Below are 23632 nucleotides of genomic sequence, written 5' to 3'. Positions count from 1 at the left end.
GCAAGGCTCGCTGAGAGAGGAGAAACGGGAGAGCAGGGCTGCCTTCAATGAAGGTGGTCCGCGAGTTGAGAAGAGCGAGACTCGTGCTCTCAGCGAGAGCATTCCGTTTCAGTGAGCATGCAGTCTCTGCGTGGGGGCTGCCCAGACAGGCGACGCACTCACTGCCCTTCTGCATTGTGCAAGATTCCCTGCACGAGCCACACTCGCAGTGCGACATTTGCAACAACGTCGCTAGAAATTTTGCTCTTTTAGAACTTACCTAGAAATAAGCTCTTTTAGGCTCGCCGGATGGCGGCAGGGGATCAGCTGGGACCGATGCTGCTGCGACGCTGAAGGTGGCGGTGAAGCGGCGAATCAGCCGAGCAGAGGGTCGCTGGTTCAGCTTGATCCGCTGTGAAGGCGATTCTACGGCGAGAGGCTTCGAGTCTCGTAGATCAGCGATGAACTTTGTCGTCGCTGAAGGAGAAGAAATCTGAGGTCCTGTGGTGAGGTGCACCCTTATATAGCCAGATGCCCCGCCCAAATTGGTGGGCTCTGGCGGGCTGTGTCGCCATAGGCTCGTGCAGCCATTGGTTCGTTTTTAATAATACACTGCACGAACCAATGGCCGTGCAGTTACACTGCGTGATTGAAAAAGGCTTCAGTATTCTGAGAAAAAGGAGTTTTCCCCAAAGCATCTTAAGCAAGATGCAGTACGAGTGAAGTATCGATAGGGAATCATATAATACAATGTTGTTTTCTTATACTCAGCTCTCTATAATATTTGATTCTGATTAATCTATTGCAGCATTATGCAGATGTCACTTAGTTACCTAGCGCTAGTTTCAGGTTTCTCAAATAACTCTTTGAACTCTCACATAAAATAGTTATGAGTGAATAATCAATAGTTCATGTCAATTGATTTATGTAAGTGGGTTAATGTAGAGTCAGCCGTTCATTAAGGCTAAATAATTTCCTTTCAGGATGATACAGGATCAGATGTCTGTAGGTGTATCTGACTGTGTTGTTTTCTATCCCAACAGAGCTGTACTGATCAGTTTGCGGATTCTGGCAAACATTCTGGTCCTGCTGTCTCTGACCGGCAGCATCTACATCATCTACTTTGTGGTGGATCGTTCTCAGAAACTAGAGCAGGAGAAACCTGAGCTAACACTCTGGGAGAAGAATGAGGTATTCTTAGAGTTTTTATGTTGTTTTATACGTTGTGTACATGAGTACTTCACAAAAAATTATTCTTGGCCTAGAGATTACATGAGTTTTCTGCTCATCCTCCATCATCTTCTTATTTAATTCTTACTTAATTATTTTTCTTCTTCTTTGCCTACTATGCCCTAAAAGTATGTGCACTTTTTGTGAAGGGAAAAAGTGCATAGTTTTGAGTGTGTAGCAGAATAGTAGGCAAGCTTTGGGACTACTTTGTCATAATTACATCTTTAACGGACCGCTTTTTTGCTTTGTTACGTGCATCCTGTAACCGTTTAAACTGCTCTGTCAATCATCTTGTCACATTTAACATCCATCCACATTTCGTTCAATTTTATTTCAATTTAAGAGGCACATTGATGATGCATTTAAAAGTTAATGACCAAACGTATCTTTATAAAAGTTCACAATGCTGTTGCAGATGAGATATAACGTGGATAACAATAATAAAGATTTTATCATCAGGTTAGATAAACACACAAACCCCTTTCTCTACTTGTCTGTCGGTATCGTATATCTGCCACGTTTGTTGTTTTTTAACATTTTTTTTATTGGTGTTTGTAGTTCTAATCGAATCCTCATCCAGAAATAGTAAACCATCCTGGTACCTTTGGGAGACTCATTTCAACATACTACGATTTGGGACACACTATTTCTAATTTTGAATATTATTTAGGACTGATTGTATGCAAATTGGGTTGCAGCATTGTTCTTTTTGTTGTTCTTTTTTTCCTCTTCTTCTTCTTACACTTCTTATTATTATATTTAATTTTCTTCTAATTATTTAATTACTATTCTTTCTTTTTCTGCTGCTTCTTTTTCTGATGTCTGCCACATCCAGATATTTCATCTAGTGTTAGGGATGATGTGGAGTGTATTTGAGGAAGATGAGTGATGTTATACTGTATGTGTATTGGGTTTCTTCATCAGGTGAGTGTGGTGGTGTCCCTCATCACAATGATTGCTCCTTCAGCCTTTGAATTAGTAGCACAGTTGGAGATGTACCACCCCAGAACGAGTCTCCGCTTCCAGCTTGCCAGGTCAGAAAATCACTGGCTGCTCTGGTTTTACTAAATCTTTATTATATTTTGTTTATCAAATGGGAAATATGTCTTTGTTGTTTAGAGTTCTGGTGTTGTACCTTGGAAACCTCTACAGTTTGATTATTGCCCTCCTGGATAAAGTCAACAGTATGAGCTCTGCTGTGAGTCGTATTTACATTCTTATTTAATTCTCAACCTTTTCTCTAGGGCTGCTTGATTAATAAATACAATTGGAATTGCAATATTGCTTAGTGTGTTTATCTAGTTGCAAAGGCTGTGTTTTAATTAAATATATGGGTCAAAGACGTTAAGATGTCCACATCAAAAGAAATTTACAAAAGTGATATTATGTCAACATTAAATGCGAGTAAAGTGTCTACATTTAAGGTTTCAAATAAGTTTTTGAAGAGTAAAATGTCAAAATTTGGTTGAAATAATGTTCCATTGTCATTCAGTGTAACACTTATAGTTATGTAAAAATTCAAACAACATGCTTATTTTGACCTGTACATATTAAGATATATAAAAGAATGAGTGAGCATATTAAATTTTATTCAAAAGTGATTTTATGTCCATAGAAAGCACATTAAATGTAAGTAAAGTGTCTACTTTTAACGTTTCAAATAAGTTTTTGGAGGATAAAATGTCAAAATTTGGTTGAAATAATGCTACATTGTCATTCAGTGTAACACATTATTTATGTAAAAATTCAAACAACATGCTTATTCTGACATGTACATATTCAAATATATAAACGAATAAGGGAGCATATTAAATTTTATTGGGTTTTAAATGAGTAAAAAATTCTTACTGACAAATGGGCAAAACCTAGGATAGTGGCAAATTAAAAAAAGTTAAAATTACAACTAATTAGTAATTTGGGGTGACAGTAATTAGTTTTTTAATATGTCATAAATTAATTTTTATTGTAAATATGCCTGACAAGATTGTTACACTGAATGACATTTTAGTTTCTAATTTTGAATATTATTTAGGACTGATTGTATGCAAATTGGGTTGCAGCATTGTTCTTTTTGTTGTTCTTTTTTTCCTCTTCTTCTTCTTACACTTCTTATTATTATATTTAATTTTCTTCTAATTATTTAATTACTATTCTTTCTTTTTCTGCTGCTTCTTTTTCTGATGTCTGCCACATCCAGATATTTCATCTAGTGTTAGGGATGATGTGGAGTGTATTTGAGGAAGATGAGTGATGTTATACTGTATGTGTATTGGGTTTCTTCATCAGGTGAGTGTGGTGGTGTCCCTCATCACAATGATTGCTCCTTCAGCCTTTGAATTAGTAGCACAGTTGGAGATGTACCACCCCAGAACGAGTCTCCGCTTCCAGCTTGCCAGGTCAGAAAATCACTGGCTGCTCTGGTTTTACTAAATCTTTATTATATTTTGTTTATCAAATGGGAAATATGTCTTTGTTGTTTAGAGTTCTGGTGTTGTACCTTGGAAACCTCTACAGTTTGATTATTGCCCTCCTGGATAAAGTCAACAGTATGAGCTCTGCTGTGAGTCGTATTTACATTCTTATTTAATTCTCAACCTTTTCTCTAGGGCTGCTTGATTAATAAATACAATTGGAATTGCAATATTGCTTAGTGTGTTTATCTAGTTGCAAAGGCTGTGTTTTAATTAAATATATGGGTCAAAGACGTTAAGATGTCCACATCAAAAGAAATTTACAAAAGTGATATTATGTCAACATTAAATGCGAGTAAAGTGTCTACATTTAAGGTTTCAAATAAGTTTTTGAAGAGTAAAATGTCAAAATTTGGTTGAAATAATGTTCCATTGTCATTCAGTGTAACACTTATAGTTATGTAAAAATTCAAACAACATGCTTATTTTGACCTGTACATATTAAGATATATAAAAGAATGAGTGAGCATATTAAATTTTATTGGGTTTTAAATGAGTAAAAAATTCTTACTGACAAATGGGCAAAACCTAGGATAGTGGCAAATTAAAAAAAGTTAAAATTACAACTAATTAGTAATTTGGGGTGACAGTAATTAGTTTTTTAATATGTCATAAATTAATTTTTATTGTAAATATGCCTGACAAGATTGTTACACTGAATGACATTTTAGTGGGCGTCTTCTGTAAATCAGGGGAAAATGTATGATATTTATTTTTTGCTCAGAAAAACAAAAAACAAAAATACAATTACATTAAACAGAAAACGTAATTTTTTTTTTTTTTGGAAAAACAACAACAATTTAAAGCAGTATTGTTTTTATGTTTAAACCCTTTTTCGTCTTTGACCCATATATGCACTGCATATAGTGTGGCACAGTGTTCTTTTACACACAAGCAACTCATGATCCAGTGTTTTTATTATTTTATAGTGATATTGATATTAATCACAATTTTTTGGCCGAATTGTGCAGCCCTACAAACAAGCACAGCAAACCTGGATTTTTTTTTTTATCGCATTCACAATTTTTATCAGAAAAAAACTGAGAACAAAAAAAAAAGAGAATTTTTTTCTGATGTATTACTCAGCAGGAAATATATAATGTTTTAATGAATTAATGAAATCAGAACATTGATTTAACATCAAACGATTGATATTTGTGCAGTGAAAATATTATTCAGATTTTTACCACTCTTTAGTTAGAAAATTTACTTGATTTTCGTAAAAATGTAATTCAACATAAATAAATAAATCGTACATGTTTTGAATAATTTTAGATTTCTGTGGGTCCAGGAAACCTGTCTGACTCAACATCGTACCTAGCAACGATTTCCCAGTCTACTGAAGACAACCTGTCCACCATCATCCCGGATATCACAGAGCGGCAGAACAGCACACTGACCAGGACTCTTCTGGAGCTCAACAACAGCATGACCACCGTCAAGAGCACCACATCCTCCAGACAACCGATGAGAATGCAGTCTCTGCTAAACCACACCGTCCTGTATGAGTACAACACCAGATCACAGCAGGACCCCTGCTGGGAAACATATGTCGGCCAGGTGCTCTCTGTTCCAGTTTTAGCTTATCAGGATGTTCCTGGTCTCCACACCTGACTGGAGGATATGAATGAACCTTTCATAGGCATTAGCCATAGAATTATCACATAGCATAGTTGAAACTTTAAAAGAAAATTGAGCCTATTTTTATTTAAATTCTGGTTTTTATTTTACACAACATTATTATACCAAGTAATCATGTTTTCATAGTCTTTGATCCAGTCAATTCCTGATATATAAAATATAGTTGTTGGTTTTTTTTTTTCACTCTGAAAATATGGCCAAACAAAATGAAGCTCTAAAAAATATAATGTAGTTATGTACACTACTGTTCAAATGGTAAGATTTTTTAAATGTTTTTGAAAGAAGTTTATTTGATTACAAATACAGTAAAAACAGAAATATTGTGAAAAATTATTATAAATAGTTGTTTTCCATTTGAATATATATTAAAATGTATATATTAATAAATAAAATAAATAAATACAATGTAATTTATTCCTGTGATGTCATAGCTGAATTTTCATCATCATTAATGAAATTATTGAAATAGTAAATCTCTTATATATTTGAATCTTTTATAGAAATGGATTTACTGTCACTTTAGATGAGTTTAATTGGTCCTTTCTGAAAAAAAGTATCAATTTCTTTCCAAAAAGTATAACATTTTACTTCCAAAAACAAAAACCCCAATAAAATCTGTGTAAAATCTGTCACAACTAAAAATGTCTTAATTTCATTGCATTAGATACAAAATATAAAACAATATATAATATCTAAAAATATATAAAAGCGGCCTCTGCAAACAAGTGATGCTGGAGCTTTTCTTAGAACTATAGCCACTTTTCTGAGCCACTTTTTAAATTGTTTTTAACCAGCTGATCTCAAATTATTATTTTTTTTTCATGGCTGCGTGAAGTCAGTTCCCTTAAAATGTCCTGAAACCCCTCGATGTAGTTCATCACATTAACAAATGAATATGTACAGTCTGTTTTTGTCTTCGTTTTCAACAATATAGTTATTATTTCATACGTAGAAACTTAACAAAGCTACTTTTGTCAAATCTTTTGACTGAAAAGCATGTTTGTGCTATATTTCTAAAAATGAATGCTACTTGATTTGATATTTTGTTATACAATTCAAAGTTTTTTTAGTGTGGCCTATGTATCCAAATGCTATTTGGGGCCACTGTATATTGAGACATACCCAGAGACATTTGATATTGTCTGTGAGAGCTATACAGAGCACTCAAGCTAGTAGACATGCTTAGCATCCTCCAACTATGACACAGTCTTGCTTTTGAGTGAGCTAATGAAGCATCTCAATTGCAGGCTACATTGTTATTTATTAAAGGCATTATTGTGACAAACAGTGTAAAGTATGTTTCCCTCTGGAGGAGAGGAATATGGATTGGATACATGGCTTGAAATATCCAGCCTGGCTTTTATTTAATGAAAGTATGATCCAAAGGTCTGATTGAGAGTTCTGCTTGGAGATACTGATGGTCTGCGGAGGGGTAAAATTGCATCCTGCACAAGGAAGGTAAATGCAGGCTGTTTATTTTGTTTATCTTATTTACAGGAGATGTTAAAGCTCTCCATCATTGATATGATCTTCACGGTGGCAAGTATCCTGCTCATTGATTTCATCCGGGGACTGGTGGTTCGATACTTGAGTGACTGCTGCTGTTGGGACTTGGAGAGCAAGTTTGTAAGTCGGTCGCTTCTGTTCAAAAACACACTTTCAGAGGTTTTTCAAGCAGATATATGAGCGATAGATAGGCCTGCCTAGAATCTGCACCTGTTGAAAACATTGGTCACATTTTCCAACACTATCAAAAAGCATGTGGGACTCCACTTGGGTCACATTGCACATATTTTTGCACTTTTTTATACATATTTAACACCTTTTAAGCAATGTTCCAGTTTCAATACAACCATGCTGTGTATAGTATCTGTGCCACTAGCGAAACCAAACAGAATAGCACAATGTTTTCAAACGGGTTTCCCAAACGTTGAAGTAGAAGTATTTTAACGTTGAAAATATCACTTTTAAGCTTTTTCGTCAGCATCTGTGATGTGATTCCCACAGGAATATAATTGTTCCTTAAAAAATAACTAATACCTCCGTTTATATAAACAGACAATAACTGTGATATAAAGTAATACATTTACAACAGATCCTAGTTATACAACATTTTTATTTTGATGTAATTGAAAACAAGGCTAGATGAAAAATCTGTTTTTTAGTTTTTTTTGGGTTGTATTGTTAAAGTATCTTGGTGTCAAATGTTTAGCTGATGAAATGACTTCCCAAAAAAGTCTAGTGGACAAAAACTCATTTTAATTTGGGTCAAATTGGGCGTCTGCAAAATTATGCTGAGTTGACTCTCACAAACTGCTGAATAATGTGTGCCATTATGATTTAAAGCATTATGTTAATGGAAGTTAATTTATTTAACAGTTGTCATTTTTGTTTTGGATTCTGAATTTCCATAACAGGGATTCCCAAACCTTTTTTTTTTTTTTCCAGCCAAAACCCTTTGAGCTAAAATATTTACTTGAAGTAATTCCTGAAATTTTACATTAATATTTAAATAATTTAACAACACATTTGCATATTCACGGTTCTCTAATGCTGATTGATGGTCACATGACATAACCATAAAAATGTACTTTTTTTTTGTAAGTTTCATTGTCATTGTTTTTATTTAAATGCTTTATTTATTTTAATTTTACATTTTTAAGATGTGTTTAATTATTAGCTTTTCATCAGCGTGCGAACCAAACCCCAGTTTGGGAAACCCTGTCCTATACCATGCATTTATAAATTCCCTTTTTAATTAAATTAAATTCCCTTTTCCAGCCAGAATATGGTGAATTTAAAATAGCAGAAAATGTTCTTCATCTGATATACAACCAAGGAATGATATGGTAAGTGAGTGATGATTCATCATTTATCAATACATTATCTAAAATATGATTGTCAGTATAAAATGAAATGCATCACAATGATTTTTTTTTAATCTCTGATAAACACTCCTAATTTAAAATACTATCTGTCTCTCTGTATATTATTATATATGAGCTTACCTATCTATACCTGCACTAAACTGTCCTCTTCCCTTGGTGCTCCTTACACAGGTCCTCAATGCTCCATTGCCCTCCAGCTTCAGACTGTAATCACACAATAATGACTTGTCTGAAGCTATAGGTGCACAAGCAGAACTCCTTTAAGATGGGAAATAAATCTTTCCGGTGTCTTTGTCTCTCCCTGTAGGATGGGAGCATTCTTTTCACCCTGTCTGCCCGCCTTTAACGTCCTGAAGCTCGTCGGCTTGATGTACCTGCGGAGCTGGGCTGTGCTGACCTGTAATGTTCCCCATCAGCAGGTCTTTAGGGCCTCCAGGTCAGTGAGGCAGAATTAGGTCATTAGAGCTTATACATTCATTGAGCACTGATCTGAGGTCAGTGCTGCACTGTGTTGAGTTCAGTCTCAAAAAATGCATGTTAAAATCCTTAGGAATCTCAAAAAAGTGTAAATTATGAAAGTCATGGAAATGTATTGATCAAACCCTCATTTCAGTTCAATTCAAAGTTCATTAAAAAACAATTTCATGATTTTTTTTTAAATATTAAAATTCCTTTTAATGTAAAACATTTCTATATTATATATTCCTTTGAATATGAAATATTTATTTCCTAATTTTTTCAGGTTTTGTAATTATTTGGAATAATTAGTTTGTATAATTACTACAAGACATTCATTAAAATAATGAGTAATGTGATGTTCAGCCAAATTCCACACATCTGTAGAAATGCAAAAATCTTTCTTTATTAAAAAACTTAAAATACTTAATTACCTCATTTCATAATTACATAACGCTGCATTGGGATCAAAGTCCATTTATTATTTTCCTCTCTACTGAAGTAGGCATTTTTCATATTTAGTGGCGCTTGCTAAAGTAAGTTAGGGATTTGAACGAACCTCTAAACCAAAGTGAATGTGAATAATCAATGTATAATAATCCAGCAATATACTGTAACTGCACACATTCTGATAGATAGATAGATAGATAGATAGATTATTAAAATAGATTATAGACATTAAAAATAATGAGGGAGCTTTGTTTTATTAATTTTAATCATAAAACCTCCTTTAATATTGAATGTTTGCAGTTAGACTTTAGTATTTGCAACTTTACAGATCTTCTTTATACACCAAGAGCTTGTAACACTTCAAAGAGAAAGGAAAAATTGAAATCGCATCATATGACCCCTTTAATATTCAGTGTTTGTAAGGTGCAGCTCTTGGCCTTTGATATTTTCCTACATTTGACACTGCATACTTTTGTAGGTTTCCTTTGCTGGAAAACAACGAGGAGTGTAAATTTCTCTGACAAGAGCTGCAATGTGAATCATTTTTTTTGTTTTTACGAGCTGTGAGATTAATGTATAATCAGCCAGCATTCAGTGTATGGATCAGGGACTCTCTGAACGCTACACGTTTGTTCTCTGCTTGACTGAATTCAAATCCCTCTCATTTTCTAGTGTGGTGAGTACAGAGATAACAGTGGATGCTTCAGTGTGTCAAGTGACTGGGTTGGTCAAAGCATCAGTCTCGGCCTCTATTTCAGATTTATGTAATTGCATCTTCATTGCTTTATCAGGCAGTTGCAGACATGAGGCGAAACGTTACCATGCAGTCTAAGCATATTTTATCTTCAGTGATAGTGCTGTGTTTTATGCGATAAAAAGGAATCATCCCACTGCAGGCAGGGAGTGTGTAACTTATCAGATATTATGAAACAGTCAAATCAGTGTAGTTTCTTTGTCTATCTAAGTGAATTCAAAGTCGATCACAGGGATTGTCTTTAATTGAAATTTATTTTATTCCCCAGATCTAATAACTTCTATCTGACGATGCTTCTCTTCATGCTTTTCCTGTGTATGTTACCAACCATTTTTGCCATTGTGAGGTATCGGCCATCTCAGTACTGTGGACCCTTCAGGTAAAAAAACTGTCCTGTGTTTACATCATTTTAATGTGATGTGTGTCATTTTTTGGATGGTGAAATACTTTTACTTATCCCCGAGATAAGTATATGCTAATGGCAATGTAAAGACATTGCAATACACTATATTTGTGTATAGTTGCTTTTATATAAAATATATATTTGTGACCCTGGAGCACAAAACCGGTCTTAAGTCGCTGGGGTATATTTGTAGCAATAGCCAAAAATACATTGTATGGGTAAAAATTATAGATTTTTCTTTTATGCCAAAAATCATTAGTATATTAAGTAAAGATCATGTTCCATGAAGATATTTTGTAAATTTCCTACTGTAAATATATAAAAACGTAATTTTTGATTAGTAATATGCATTGCTAAGAACTTCATTTGGACAACTTTAAAGGTGATTTTCTCAATATTTCGATTTTTTTTTGCACCCTCAGATTCCAGATATTCAAATAGTTGTATCTCAGCCAAATATTGTCCATAACAAACCATACATCAATGGAAAGCTTATTTATTTAGCTTTCAGGTGATGTATAAATCTCAATTTTGAAAAATTGACCCTTTTGACTGGTTTTGTGGTCCAGGCTCACATTTAAAAAAAAAACTTGCATTTATTTTATTTCAGCTGTTTGTCAAGGCAGCATTTCTCATCTTCATTTAGTTTAAAGGAACTTTAATTGTTTTTTTGGTTTGTTTTATTATGTTCCCTTAGGTGCAATTATAATATTACTATAGTTTTTTTGGATGAAAAAACTTTAAAAAATGTAGTGATTTATGACCTTTTTCCACCCTGTTTCTCATCCTCTGACTCAAACAGTCGGTTTTGGGGTTTTTTCCCCTTTAAGAGTTCAGTGTAACCGCCCACTGTTATGATTGGCTAACGTCTTTTAACACGGGGCCTGAACATGACGGACTCTGAAAACAATATGCAAGTAAACTAAGCTAAACAGCTACTTCTTCAGACCCACTCGCTGCACGTCGACTGAATGTATTATTCAAAAAATTAAAAAAAGAAAATTTTTTATGTTGTCTTATAGATTGTTATAGATTCTGTTTTTATTTGAGCTTCCTGATCTGTACAGCACTTTGGTCAACCTTGGGTTGTTTTTAAATGTGCTTTATGAATAAATAATGAATGAATGAATGAATGAATGAACGAACACCTGTGGGCGTGACAGCGATGCGATGATGCAAAATTAGACACAAATTAAAAAACACCTCTCTCCCCAGTCTGGCATGAACGGCTCGAATAGTTCCTGTATCAAATGAAAGCCCGCCCTCTGAAATACAAAATGTGCTGTGATTGGTTAGCTGGGCCAGTGTGTGTTGTGATTGGTTAGCTGGGCCAGTGTGTGCTGTGATTGGTTAGCTGGGCCAGTGTGTGCTGTGATTGGTTAGCTGGGCCAGTGTGTGCTGTGATTGGTTAGCTGGGCCAGTGTGTGCTGTGATTGGTTCTGAAATACGAAATGTGCTGTGATTGGTTAGCTGGGCCAGTGTGTGTTGTGATTGGCAGCAGTCGGCGCCTGGTCGGGAAATGTCACGCCCCTTACCATAGCCGTGAGTAAGCCGTGAGCTGTGAGCTTCAGTGTAAATATTGCGTCAAAATCTTAATCAATTTGAGCGCGATTTAAACCCGGATGATTGTAACCACTCTAAGTTAGTCTGTCTTGGGAAAGCTAGCGTGTCTCCATCTTAGTGATAACACTCGTTGCTTTCTCTAGTGCAGCTCAACCAGGTCTCGTTCCATTCGTCGGTATTTGTGATATCACAAATCCCGGAAAATATGCGTTGTAGTCCAAACGAGTCGTTCTTGTATCTTGTATCAACCTGAGGAGATTTATTTTGCAATGATGCCTAGCGGGCTGTACATTATCTTTCTAACTAAATGAATAGACACACATGAAATTGATTTGAGTTGAAACTCGTTTAAAATGTTACCAGCATTTATATGTAGAAAATCATTTGCCTGCTTCATACAGTTACGCATCACAAACATTTTTGACTGCAGAACAATTCAGCATTATGAATCACATTTTAGCACAGTATAATAATTATTTATAATTTATGTGAAAATGCATGCCTCTGTAGTGGCCAGGAGAAGATTTACGACATCATCTCCGAAACCATTGCCAATGACTTCCCACTGTGGTTCAGTAAAGTGATGAGTTACGTCACCAGTCCTGTGGTGGTGCTGCCCGCTTTGCTTCTACTCTTGTAAGTACTTCTGTCTACACTCGCCTTAATTACCACAGAGAAAATAACTAGAAAAAGGCATGAGTCTCATCAACAACAAACATAGCTGTTGGCTTGACAAAGTTTTATCTGTAAGATTAGTGTTATTGGTGGTTATGCATGGCTTAAGTGGTTATGAAGGTGTTTTAGGAGACCTCAAGGGTCTCTTTTGTTCACCAAGGCTGCATTCATTTGATCAAAATAGAGTAAAAAGATAAATATTGTGAAATATGATTAGAATTTAAAATAATTGTTTTCTACTGCGATATATTTTAAAATGTAATTTATTCCTGTGATGCAAAGCTGATTTTTCAGCATCATTACTCCAGTCTTCAGTGTCACATAATCCTCCAGAAATCATTGTCATATATATATATATATATATAATGTTTTTGACAAATAGAAAGTAAATACATTTCTTTACTGTCACTTTTGATAAATTGAATGTGCCCCCCCTCCCAACAATAAGTGGGATATATGGTAATTAAGGTGTTTTTGATAGTCTGCTGTAGGAAAAAACACAGGTTAATTCAATTAAGGAAGAGCCTAGCTTCATTGCTGCTGAGTTTGGAGGATGTAGATTGAAAACTTTAGGAGTTACATTTACAAGTTTTGGTCTATGGTTAGAGAGTTAGAAAAAATCCCTACCCCTGTTTGTACAATATCAGCATGTTGGTTTTGTCAAGCCAACATAATTCGACCAGGCGAGAAGGACAGATGCCTTCAGTTACTCAACCTTGTGCTGTTCGTCACTGTCTCTTTCAGCATGCTGATCTACTACCTCCAATCCATCGCTAGATCACTCAAAGTCACCAACAGCCAGCTGAGACTGCAGCTGCAGAACGTGAGTTACTCGAAATTGAATATCATCATGATGTATTTCAGTTCATTTAACAGATCCGTGATTTACAATAAGGAACCCGGGCGAAACAGGATAAGGTCTTTGGATTTCATATAATCTCATTTCTCCAGCAGTTTATTTTATAACGCTAATTAAATCTCCTGTTGCAGGAGCGCACGGACGACAAGAAGAAAGTATTTCAGTTAGCTGCAGGTACTTTGTCTATAAACTATCTTCATTATGAATACAAGAGAACGTTTCAGGCCCATTTCAGTAACGGCCAAAGTTATGGACTCACAATATATAACGTCATAAGCCAATATCAGCTTGTCACCAGTTGGCTGGACATTTGGGTGTGTAAATGTGTGATTTACAGCACGTCTGCAGGCACCTGAGGGCAGCGATAAAAAGCCAGAACAAGAGAGCGACATTACTAGTATGGAGTCGTCCGCCCGCTCCGCCTCCCCTCCACGCCGCAACGGCAGCATCACCAACTTCGAATCTCCCGTTCGCCATGGCAACAGCATCCGGACCATAACGCAGTCGGTTTCACGGCCTGACATCCCTAGAGCTGCTGGAGCGACGCAGAGCCCCACTGTCCCTGTGCAACAGAAACACAAAGCGGAGCCCGTGGCCAGTAGGTCTGTGGTGCTCTGTAGCTTTATATTTCACTGCTGCTTAGCTTCCATGCATCTGCAGTTCATGAAGCTTCACTGCCCTCCATTTCTGTCCATGTAGTTCTTTCAGAATGTACAGCAGCCCCTCAGTTCCTCAAAGACAAGTACGACGAGTGGAGTACATACCCATCAGGTTTGGCATCTTTGTGAAATTTGATTATGAATAAACATAATTCTGCAATTTCTTTCTACCTATGACGGTAATCTATTAAAACATTGGTCTAGAATTCAATTCAAATTAAGCTCTATCAAAAACAATGTGGCATAATATAGATTACTGCATAAAATAATATCTGTCCTCATTTATTTTTTAAAATGCAAATCATGATTACAGCAGTGTTGTTATTGTTAAGTAAAATTAAAAATATAAAAAAAAAATTTTGTTAATTTGAATAAAGCTGAAATTAAAATATAAATATTAGATGTATTTTTTTTTATGTTGAAGTTAAAAAATTACTAAAACTAAAAAAAAACTAAATAAAAATATAAACAAAAAAACTAGAAAATGACAAAAGCAAAAAAACAACTAAATACTTAAATGCTAATTTAAAAAAATACTGTAATAGTATATAAATAATACTAAAATAAAACTGGATTACAGTAAGGTGGGTAAAGTAAAATACACAGTTTCAAAAGCACAGCCACTATATTCAAACATAGGTGTTGACTTACTGTAAGACTAGTGTGACAGAAGCATTTAATGATGCTGTGTGTTAGTGTAAAGTAATTTATCCAAATATTTGGATCATCATACCATGTAACTTTAGCTTGATACGCATAAGTATGCATGAAGCAAACCAGATGTTCATCCACTTAGAAAATTAGTACTAGCCCAAAAAGTATGATTTAGACAGCTTTACTGACCAAACAATAAACTGCAGTAAAGTTTTTCTGAATAATTAATGTTAAGTGCTTTAACATAATACAGGTGCATCTCAATAAATTAGAATGTCGTGGAAAAGTTCATTTATTTCAGTAATTCAACTCAAATTGTGTGAGTTGAATTACTGAAATAAATGAACTTTTCCACGACATTCTAATTTATTGAGATGCACCTGTACAAACTTTATATTTCTGGTCTTAAACCCTTCAGGACACTGGTTCGCTTGACTTGAATTGTTTATGGACATTACTGTAAAAGTGCTTTTTCACTCTATTTTTTAAACTGAGGGACAAGTCAAAAACGTGTACTTTTCTTCATTTCATATTATACGTGCTTATATTATACTTGGCACTGTGAGACTCATGATACATTGCTTGTGATGTTCTTTCTTTGTAGGTCGCTTTGGATAAAAGTGTTTGCTAAAAGAATAAATGTAAATGCTGTTCATGCAGCTTAACTTAAAAAAAAAACTTAAATACCTTTTTATTTTTTCTTCAGATAATTATATTACTCATATCAGATCACGGATAGGGTCTTCAGTACTTGCACTTTGAGAGTAAAATTTCATTTGGCTTCACCTTTCATTCCATAAAAAGTGACCCTGTCTGTGAAATCCAGGCTAAAGTCTTAAAATCTAATTATGAGATAACAAGCGTCAAAGTTTGATTTCAACCATTAATTTCACTATGATTTCAATCTTTGACATTGCTTTACTCAGTCAATATTAAAGATATAGAGGTTATATTTTCACATAATGTTTTACATCTTTATTAAGGATGATTTTATGTAGAAAACAGTTAATCACAAAAAAAATGACTTTAGCTGGGTTTTCACAGGCAGGGTCACAAATGCAATGCACTTCATACTACTTAATTAAAGGGACAGTTCACCAAAACTGAAAACATAGTCATCATTTACTCACCCTCTTGTCATTCCAAACCTACATTATTTTCTTTTTTCTGTGAAACACAAAGTGAGCTCTTAGGAAGAATGTGGGCAGATTGCTTTATGGTGCTTTTAGTCCTTGACAGTATAAATCACCATCCAGTTTTTGCTTAACATCTCCTTTTTGTTTCACAAAGAAAGAACAATACAAGTTTTGGAACTACATGGTAAATGATGACAAAAAAAAATTCAGTTTTGTGTGAACTATTCCTTTAACATAAATTACAAGCTGCATCATAAAGGTAAATGTCTGTTTCTTGAGTTTATAAAAGGTAGGGTGAATATGTTCAAGCATACATATCCATGTCATATGTTGCATTCTCTGATATCCAGGCATTCTGGGTACTTGGGCAGCACCAGCGGTTCCTGCCGCTCCAAGTCCTACCACAACATGGCCTACAAGCCGTGTACAAGGTATGCCGAAAACATCCACTCCGATCCGCTGTTTCGGAAGACCCTTCGGCCCATGCACACCGAGCCCGCCGTAATCACGGCTCAGAGCTACGTGGGCCACCGGGCACATTCGACACGTTACGTCATCGTCAACGAACACGAAGCTCGCAAGAAGCTCATGCGCTCAAATACACGCTTACCGAGACATTACCGCCTCGCGGACGAACCAACGGAGATCGTAGAGCTTTATCCACGTAACGTGAAGTGTTACATTCCTCGTCCTCCTCACCGAAGCCACCAGCCACACCTCAGCGAGGAAGAGGAGGAGGAAGATCCGAAGAGCAGCACGAGGAGGGGGTCGTTCAGACAGTCGAAACGTCCACGACCACTGTCGGATCGCCATCAGACCACGCAATTCTACATTGGCGATACAATAAACAGTCAGTTGTCTATGGAGCAGGGTTTATACGGCGACGAAGAAGAGGGCGATCAGGAAGAAGACTGGGTGAACGACCCTCAGACAAACATCCGAGGTCCAGAGTCGGCTCACAGGTACGGCGAACCATACGTCAAGCCCAAGACCAAGCATAAAGTGGAGCCGTCTCTGACCGAGTCGGATTCGGCATCGCTAGCGTCCAGTAGTGACCAACAAAACAGCAGCACGGACCAGTACATCCAGGTCATTCACAACAAAAAGAAGTACCTGAAGTCCAACGCCAAGCTGACCAAAACGAAATCCAAGAGCAGTGTTAAACTCAATGTGTCTGGCACTAATGATCTTGTCTGCTCCAACGTTTAACCTGTTTAGAGCTAAAACCGAGATTATGGCTCTGCTCGAAAACACTGGTAAGCTTTCTACGTAGGAAGCATTTTAGGTGTACACCAACACCAAGTGCGTTTCATGAGGTAGGTTGCAGCATTATCCTGCCTTCTAAAGGCTGGAATACATTAGACGACTTTTAAAATCGGAACAGATTTTAAAACACTAGGCATCTGATGACTTTTAAGTTGTTCCTAGTCGTTGCTAGGAGACATGTGACAAATGAAAACAATATGTGTTCTAAAATCGGCTCAACATATCAAACACTTTTGATATCCTCCAGCTGGATAAAATCAGTCAGTGACCATTACCACTACGCAATTTTCTGTGAACTCTGACTGCTCAAAATCTACAGAATGACTGATTTTTGGCAACTATGGTCAACTTGTCTAGACTGCAAATTGGGGCAAAATTCTGGGCAAAAGTCCCGTAGTGTATTCCAGCCTTGAAAGGCCTTCTTCTGGCCAAATTGTAATGCAGCTTCATATGCATCCTTTACCAGAATGCACCATGAGTAATTCAGCATTCCAAACAACTTGAATTCTCCCATAGACATGTATACATAGATGCCTTGTTAGTGGCTATTTCTATGGGCCACTATATGTAACTCACCTCCATATTGGTGGGGTCAAAGCCGAACCATGAACACTTGAGAGCAAGTTGACTGTGCGTCTGCAACTGTTGTTATACGCATATGAATATATAAATCTGCAATAGACTGCACCAGATGATTTTGCTTAACTAACACAATACAACAAGATGAAGCCATTAGCTAACACAAAATTTAAAAACTTACCATAGTTTAAAAACCTGTAATATTGATTTAATACATTTTAAAAGCACAAACCAACACATTCTCACCTGTAAAAGTTTATCCCATTTCTTTGGGAATTAAAATGTTGGTGGTTTTTACAACCAGAGGCTGCACAATGTTGTGGCATCTTGGAAAACTCATTGATTTCTACTGTAAGTGATGACACATTGACCATTCCAAGATGGCGGACGCATCGACGTGTCTGGAGCGGTCGAATGTGGCATCTACCTATACATATCTATGAGATTCCCCCACTTCTACTTAAAAATAACCACTTGAATGCTGCTCGAGGTTGGATATCCAACTCATTCAGAGCAGATCAATCAACCCCCAATTCAAGGAGAAGCAAAGTTTTCAAGTTGATGGCAACTAAAGTTGATGGTTATTTTAAGTGGAGGTGAGGCAAGTTGTTTGGAACACATCATGACTAGAAAATGTTGACGCCGCAAATGGGGAACTTGAGTATTCCCACCTCCAACTACATCTGAAACGCAGCATAAATCCATCCAAGATGGTGGATAAAGTTGAGAGAAGTGTTTGTTATAATATAGTGCATTTCATTCAATAATGAAAAATATTGATTAAAAAAATATGTTAGCATATAGCATAGCAACATGCAAATGACAGACACCGAGCGCCAGTAGCTGTCTATGAGGTGTGTTCCAAATCAGTCATTTATGAGGTTCCACTATAGTTCCACTGTAGTCAGCTACTTATGTAGGCAGTAGACAGCAAGGCAGCTTACTCGGTTTTTGAACAGAGCCATTTATTCAGTGTAATACAGTTTTATCATATAAAAGTTGAAGTATAAAAGCACAAAGAAATGACTAGCCTATATGAGTGTACTTTGCATGTATCTAAATCTGATATAAAAAAAAATGATAAATTATAATGTTTGGACATTTGTAGATTCTGTTGTGTGATGCAAGGCTGCAAACATCTTCAAGATTGCGTCTGTATTAAATAAAATACATTTAAATAAAAATGTGAGAATCTACCAGTGAAAAACCCACATCAAGCAGACTGATTGTAAAAGGCTGGCACTGAGGACCCCCAGGCAAACATATAGGCTAGGGTGACGTGCCCTTTTTCTCGGACACGTCCCGGCCAGGATTTCTATATTACCTAAAATATCCAGGGTTTGGCTTCGTTTGCGCTGTGCAGACCGATCGGTGTTTTGACATCAACGTACCGTGAGAGCTATAGAGAGCAGCCGCTCCTTATACTTTCGAATCGCTCTCGCGGTACTTTGATGTCAAACACTGATTGGTCGGCGCAGCTCCGCTTCAAGTTGAACACCTAAAATGTACGCATATTTGCATCGCTTTGACCATTCTCTGTAGATCACACCTTCTCACACGCCACGATTGGTTGATTATGTACAATGCCTGCATGTTATTGGTCAAACTACTTTTTGATCATTACCTTCAGCAAGTATAAAATCAGGAAAACAAAGCCAAAACCTGGATATTTTAGGCAATATAGAAATCCTGGCTAGGACGTGTCCGGGAAAAAGGGCACGTACGGTCACCTTAATATAGGCCCTGTCCCTGTCACAGCTCATGTGCACTTTCGGTCTTGAAGACTCACAATGCTGCATGCACGTGTCCGTTAAAGCAGCACTATGTAACTTTTGGCGCTGTAGCGGTTAATAAACAGAACTGCACACATCCCGCGGAAGAACATTCCAACCGGAGCTACTTCTCTAAGTTTATGTCTCTGGCGATTCACGCATGTATGTGTTACTCCGCAGCGGTGACGACCCGACCAGGCTGCAATAGTCCAAATATAAGTACTTATTATAAGTGTACCGTAGTGATTCGGAATAAGACAAAAATGCGGTTTGGAAGATGAATTCATGATGTACTCGCTCATTATATACATTTTGCAAATTTTGAAGCTACTTCTCTAAGTTTATGTCTATGGCGATTCACGCAGGTATGTGTTACTCCGCAGCGGTGACGACCCGACCAGGCTACAATAGTCCAAATGTAAGTACTTATTATAAGTGTACCGTAGTGATTCGGAATAAGACAAAAAAAAAAACGCGGTTTGAAAGATGAATTCAGGATGTACTCGCTCATTATATACATTTTGCAAATTTTGAACACAGAAAAAGTTACATAGTGCTGCTTTAAGTCCACGAGACTGTAGGGGAGGGGTGTCAGACTCAATTCCTGGAGGGCCCTCTGCAGAGTTTAGATTCAACCCTAATTAAACACACCTGATTCAACTAATCAAGTCCTTCAGGCTTATTTGGAAAAAAAAACATGGTATGTGTGTTGGAGCAGGGTTGAATCTAAACTCTGCAGGGCTCCGGCCCTCTAGGAATTGAGTTTGACACCCCTGCAGGGTGTCCCATTCGTCATTTTAGCGTTCAGAAGGGTGCTTGCGAGTCTGCGAGCTACACAGACGACATCTACCCGGCAGTCTAAGCAGCATTACGTCATGAAAGTGCGGACTCAGAGGAAGACAGTGAGGGTTTAGGGTGCCATTTGGGACATGGCCATAGAATTGGGTGGGCTGAGGGAGCATTTAGTTTTCGTAGGGGGGCACACTTTTTATAATAAACTGAAATAGACCAAGTTCTATATTAAAACATCACTAATACGAGACTGTTCAACCTAGAACAATTTAGATACATTAATTAACTACACAAATACCAAGTTGCATAATGCCTACACATTCAGTAAACCAGGCCCGTCTTTTGGGGGGCGTGCAAACAAAAGTAAGAGCACCCTCAGTTGAAGCTGTAATAACAGCTCTCTAGTGTAGTCGTGTTTGCGCTCTCGCAGAACATCAAATGTCTCTATTTACATTGCAGTGTAGACATAGGGGGCTCTTTGGTCAAAAAAGTTTCCTGAGCCCTGACCTATTCGATGTACTGTAAAACAGGATCGACCCTGAACACTCTAATTCCCAGAATGCAACATTCTTCTGAGGACAGACTAAGGAAGTGGCCTTGTGCTGATTGCTTTTTTTTTTTTTAATTATGATGATTTTGTGGCATTATGCGTTTTAATTTTCTCCTTTTAGTTTTTCTGATCGCGCATGTTTAATTGAATCGTTCTGTTGATCTCTATAGAACTGTATCGATTATTATCCGGTCGGTCACAATGACAGTCACTGTGATCATCTGTAACTAATGAATGAACTGGAAGCATCTGACCTTTTATACCAGAAACTGACAGATTGTATCTGTGGCCACAGATCGTGTATGAACATTGGACGTACTTGAACAAAGATCCCGGAAGAATCGAAGGTAAATTGTTTAATTTGACGAATTTAGCAGCTCGCAACCGGTCACTCGCGATAGAAGGCTTTGAATAACGTTACATGTGCTGTTAGAGGACGAACCGATAAAGTAATATAAAATAAAACTGCACGCTCTCCATCGTCATGGATTACATGCACACGGCCAGATCAGTGGAAGATCGTCTCTTGAGCTACAGAAAAGACGAGTCCGGATGGAAAACATGCAAGAAAACTGTACGTGTGAAACAGAAATGTGTCATTTTGTCATCTTTTGCAGCTGTTTGTCTATAAACAAGCATTGGTTTTTCTTTCTAGAATGATGTTGTGGTGTATTGGAGACCCTCTTGTGAATTCGCGGGATATGTGTAAGTATACATTTGTACATTACAGTATGATCCTGAATTTGTCATCGTGACGTCATATGTGCTGACTTCTCGTGCTCCTGTTGTATAAATACTCTAGTTAGTGAAACTCCTGTTACATAGGCTATTATATGAGAAATATTACGCGCTCATAAAAGTGGACATTATTCAGCCTGTGAGACTGAGATCAATGCATATCCATACTCATGCTGTCAGGGTATGAAAAATAAATCCCAAAGTATCAATGACAATCCTCTGTTGAATGTGCATTGCTTTAGTTATGCTCAGCTCTGAAATATTTCACTTGGCAGATATTTATTTGGTATAATCGCCTGGTTAGTCTTCAAATAGGGTCTGTTTTGACTACTTGCATTTTTATAACTGTGTTCTGAAGTTCTAAAGACCTAATATTTTGGTATAAAGTAGGCTACTCCAAATTAAATGTTTATTTATGCCATATATGCATGCTTTTTTTTCTTAATTAAACCATTTTAAATTTGTAAACAAACGCTTTAGTTTTCTTTTATTGCTTTTCTATCATTAATTACATTTCTATAATTAAACATTAAATAATATAAAAAATTTAAGTTACCAGAATGTCATTCTTTTGGGCATCTAAAATAAAATACTTTTTTTAAACGACGAATCACTGTTTTTATCACTGTTATCAAAAACGGTATTAACAGTATGTCTTTAAAACGTCATTAAAAAAAAATCATTGTTGGTCAAAAGGTGGGAACCTTGTAATATTGTGCATAATAAACATATATAGTGCAGTAATATGTTATATGTAAAGTTATTCTTTTGTTTACATTTATTTTAGTGCTGTCAAAGCGATTAATCGCTTTTAATCGCATCCAAAATAAAACTTTGTGTGTGCTGTGTATATTTATATGTATATATAAATACATATATATGTGATATATATTTATATATACTATAAATCATATATAAATATGAATATATATGCATGTAAATATTTCCTAAATATACATGTATGTGTATGTATTTATATATTAATATTAGTATACACAGTACACACATATATTATGTAAACAAACTTTTATTTTGGAAGCGATTAATCACGATTAATCGATTTGACAGCACTAATTAATTCATATTTAAATTATATATTACTTTTTTTTTGCCTTTTGTAGCATTTTACATGCTGTCGACATCTTGTGCAAACATCATAACAGCAGTGACTTTAACCTTCGTCCCCATATGCACGAGCAGTGATTGTGTGTTCTTTGGGGTTTTCAGGTATAAGGGGGAGGGGATTGTCAATGGCAGTCCAGAGAAAGTGTGGGACTGCTTGAAACCTGAAATCAATGGACTACGTGTGAAATGGGATGCTAATATAAAAAAGTTTGAGCTGCTTGAGCAGGTGTCGGCGGTAAGAAAAACACAAATACACACCCATGTGAAAGGAGATCATTGTTGAGTTAAATCATATGACCTGACCAGTTCCTCTTCCAGCTAGGTGTAAGCAACAGTGTTTTATTTCAGTTTTCTTAGATTGTCAAAGATTGGTGATTGTACTTTTTATTTTAAAACAGTTTCTTGTATCCCAGTTTAATGTGCACAGTCAGCTATAAGTAAGCCATTTGTTGGCTAACATCCTGAAAAGTGTAAACACTGAGTGTATGGCACATTGATATGTTTGTTTGAGTTTAAAAATCAGCCCAAAAGCAACATTAGCCCCTATCGCACATACAGTCTTTACTGGTAAATTACCGTTAAGAGATCACGTGTGAACAGGACCTTTTCAAAAATACCGGAAATTCATTCTGGCAATTTACCGGTATGAGAAGTTGTAACATTAACGGTAATGCACTCTGTGTGAATGCAGCACAAGATTACCGCAGGGATTAAAGTTCCGTCGCACGACGGATTTCCGTCAGTTCATAAAGACAGTCACTTGCTTCATTCCTGAATGATTCAGTTGTTCGAACGAATCAATTGAATGAATGATTCAGTGAGAAAATCAGTGACTTGCCGCCACCTGCTGATGGGTTTCGTTTCATTTTTAGTGTATCATTTCAGTTATTTAAATCATATTTCTGTATTCAAAATTTCATATTTAAAACATTAATCTCAACATGAATTTATGAATTTAATTGTACTCATGCTACCTCTGAGCCTCATTAAAC

At 36.4% G+C, this 23632-nt stretch overlaps 2 protein-coding genes across 2 annotated transcripts in view; both read left to right on the top strand.

Annotated features, from left to right (window-relative positions):
- LOC107662324 (transmembrane channel-like protein 3) overlaps positions 1–17130 on the top strand; it is a 31303-nt gene extending 14173 nt beyond the window's left edge. Inside the window, exons 10-25 of the mRNA XM_016452310.1 lie at positions 1023–1170; positions 2134–2243; positions 2329–2407; positions 3496–3605; positions 3691–3769; positions 4956–5240; positions 6819–6947; positions 8103–8170; positions 8517–8645; positions 10138–10248; positions 12346–12471; positions 13255–13333; positions 13501–13543; positions 13707–13971; positions 14069–14140; positions 16169–17130. Of these exons, the coding sequence (XP_016307796.1) occupies positions 1023–1170; positions 2134–2243; positions 2329–2407; positions 3496–3605; positions 3691–3769; positions 4956–5240; positions 6819–6947; positions 8103–8170; positions 8517–8645; positions 10138–10248; positions 12346–12471; positions 13255–13333; positions 13501–13543; positions 13707–13971; positions 14069–14140; positions 16169–17027 (2692 nt within the window). The 3' untranslated portion in view covers positions 17028–17130. The remainder of the gene's footprint in view (positions 1–1022; positions 1171–2133; positions 2244–2328; positions 2408–3495; positions 3606–3690; positions 3770–4955; positions 5241–6818; positions 6948–8102; positions 8171–8516; positions 8646–10137; positions 10249–12345; positions 12472–13254; positions 13334–13500; positions 13544–13706; positions 13972–14068; positions 14141–16168) is intronic.
- Positions 17131–20844: 3714 nt separating this feature from the next.
- The window catches only part of LOC107662340 (stAR-related lipid transfer protein 5-like), a 6837-nt gene continuing 4049 nt past the window's right edge, over positions 20845–23632 (top strand). The window contains exons 1-3 of the mRNA XM_016452323.1: positions 20845–21351; positions 21433–21482; positions 22743–22875. Of these exons, the coding sequence (XP_016307809.1) occupies positions 21262–21351; positions 21433–21482; positions 22743–22875 (273 nt within the window). The 5' untranslated portion in view covers positions 20845–21261. The remainder of the gene's footprint in view (positions 21352–21432; positions 21483–22742; positions 22876–23632) is intronic.

This window comes from Sinocyclocheilus anshuiensis, unplaced genomic scaffold (assembly GCF_001515605.1).
Source record: "Sinocyclocheilus anshuiensis isolate Anshui unplaced genomic scaffold, SAMN03320099.WGS_v1.1 scaffold579, whole genome shotgun sequence".
In the NCBI taxonomy this organism is placed as follows: domain Eukaryota; kingdom Metazoa; phylum Chordata; class Actinopteri; order Cypriniformes; family Cyprinidae; genus Sinocyclocheilus; species Sinocyclocheilus anshuiensis.
The sequence above is the reverse complement of the archived record's forward strand: the minus strand, read 5'-3'. Positions and strand labels throughout refer to the sequence as shown.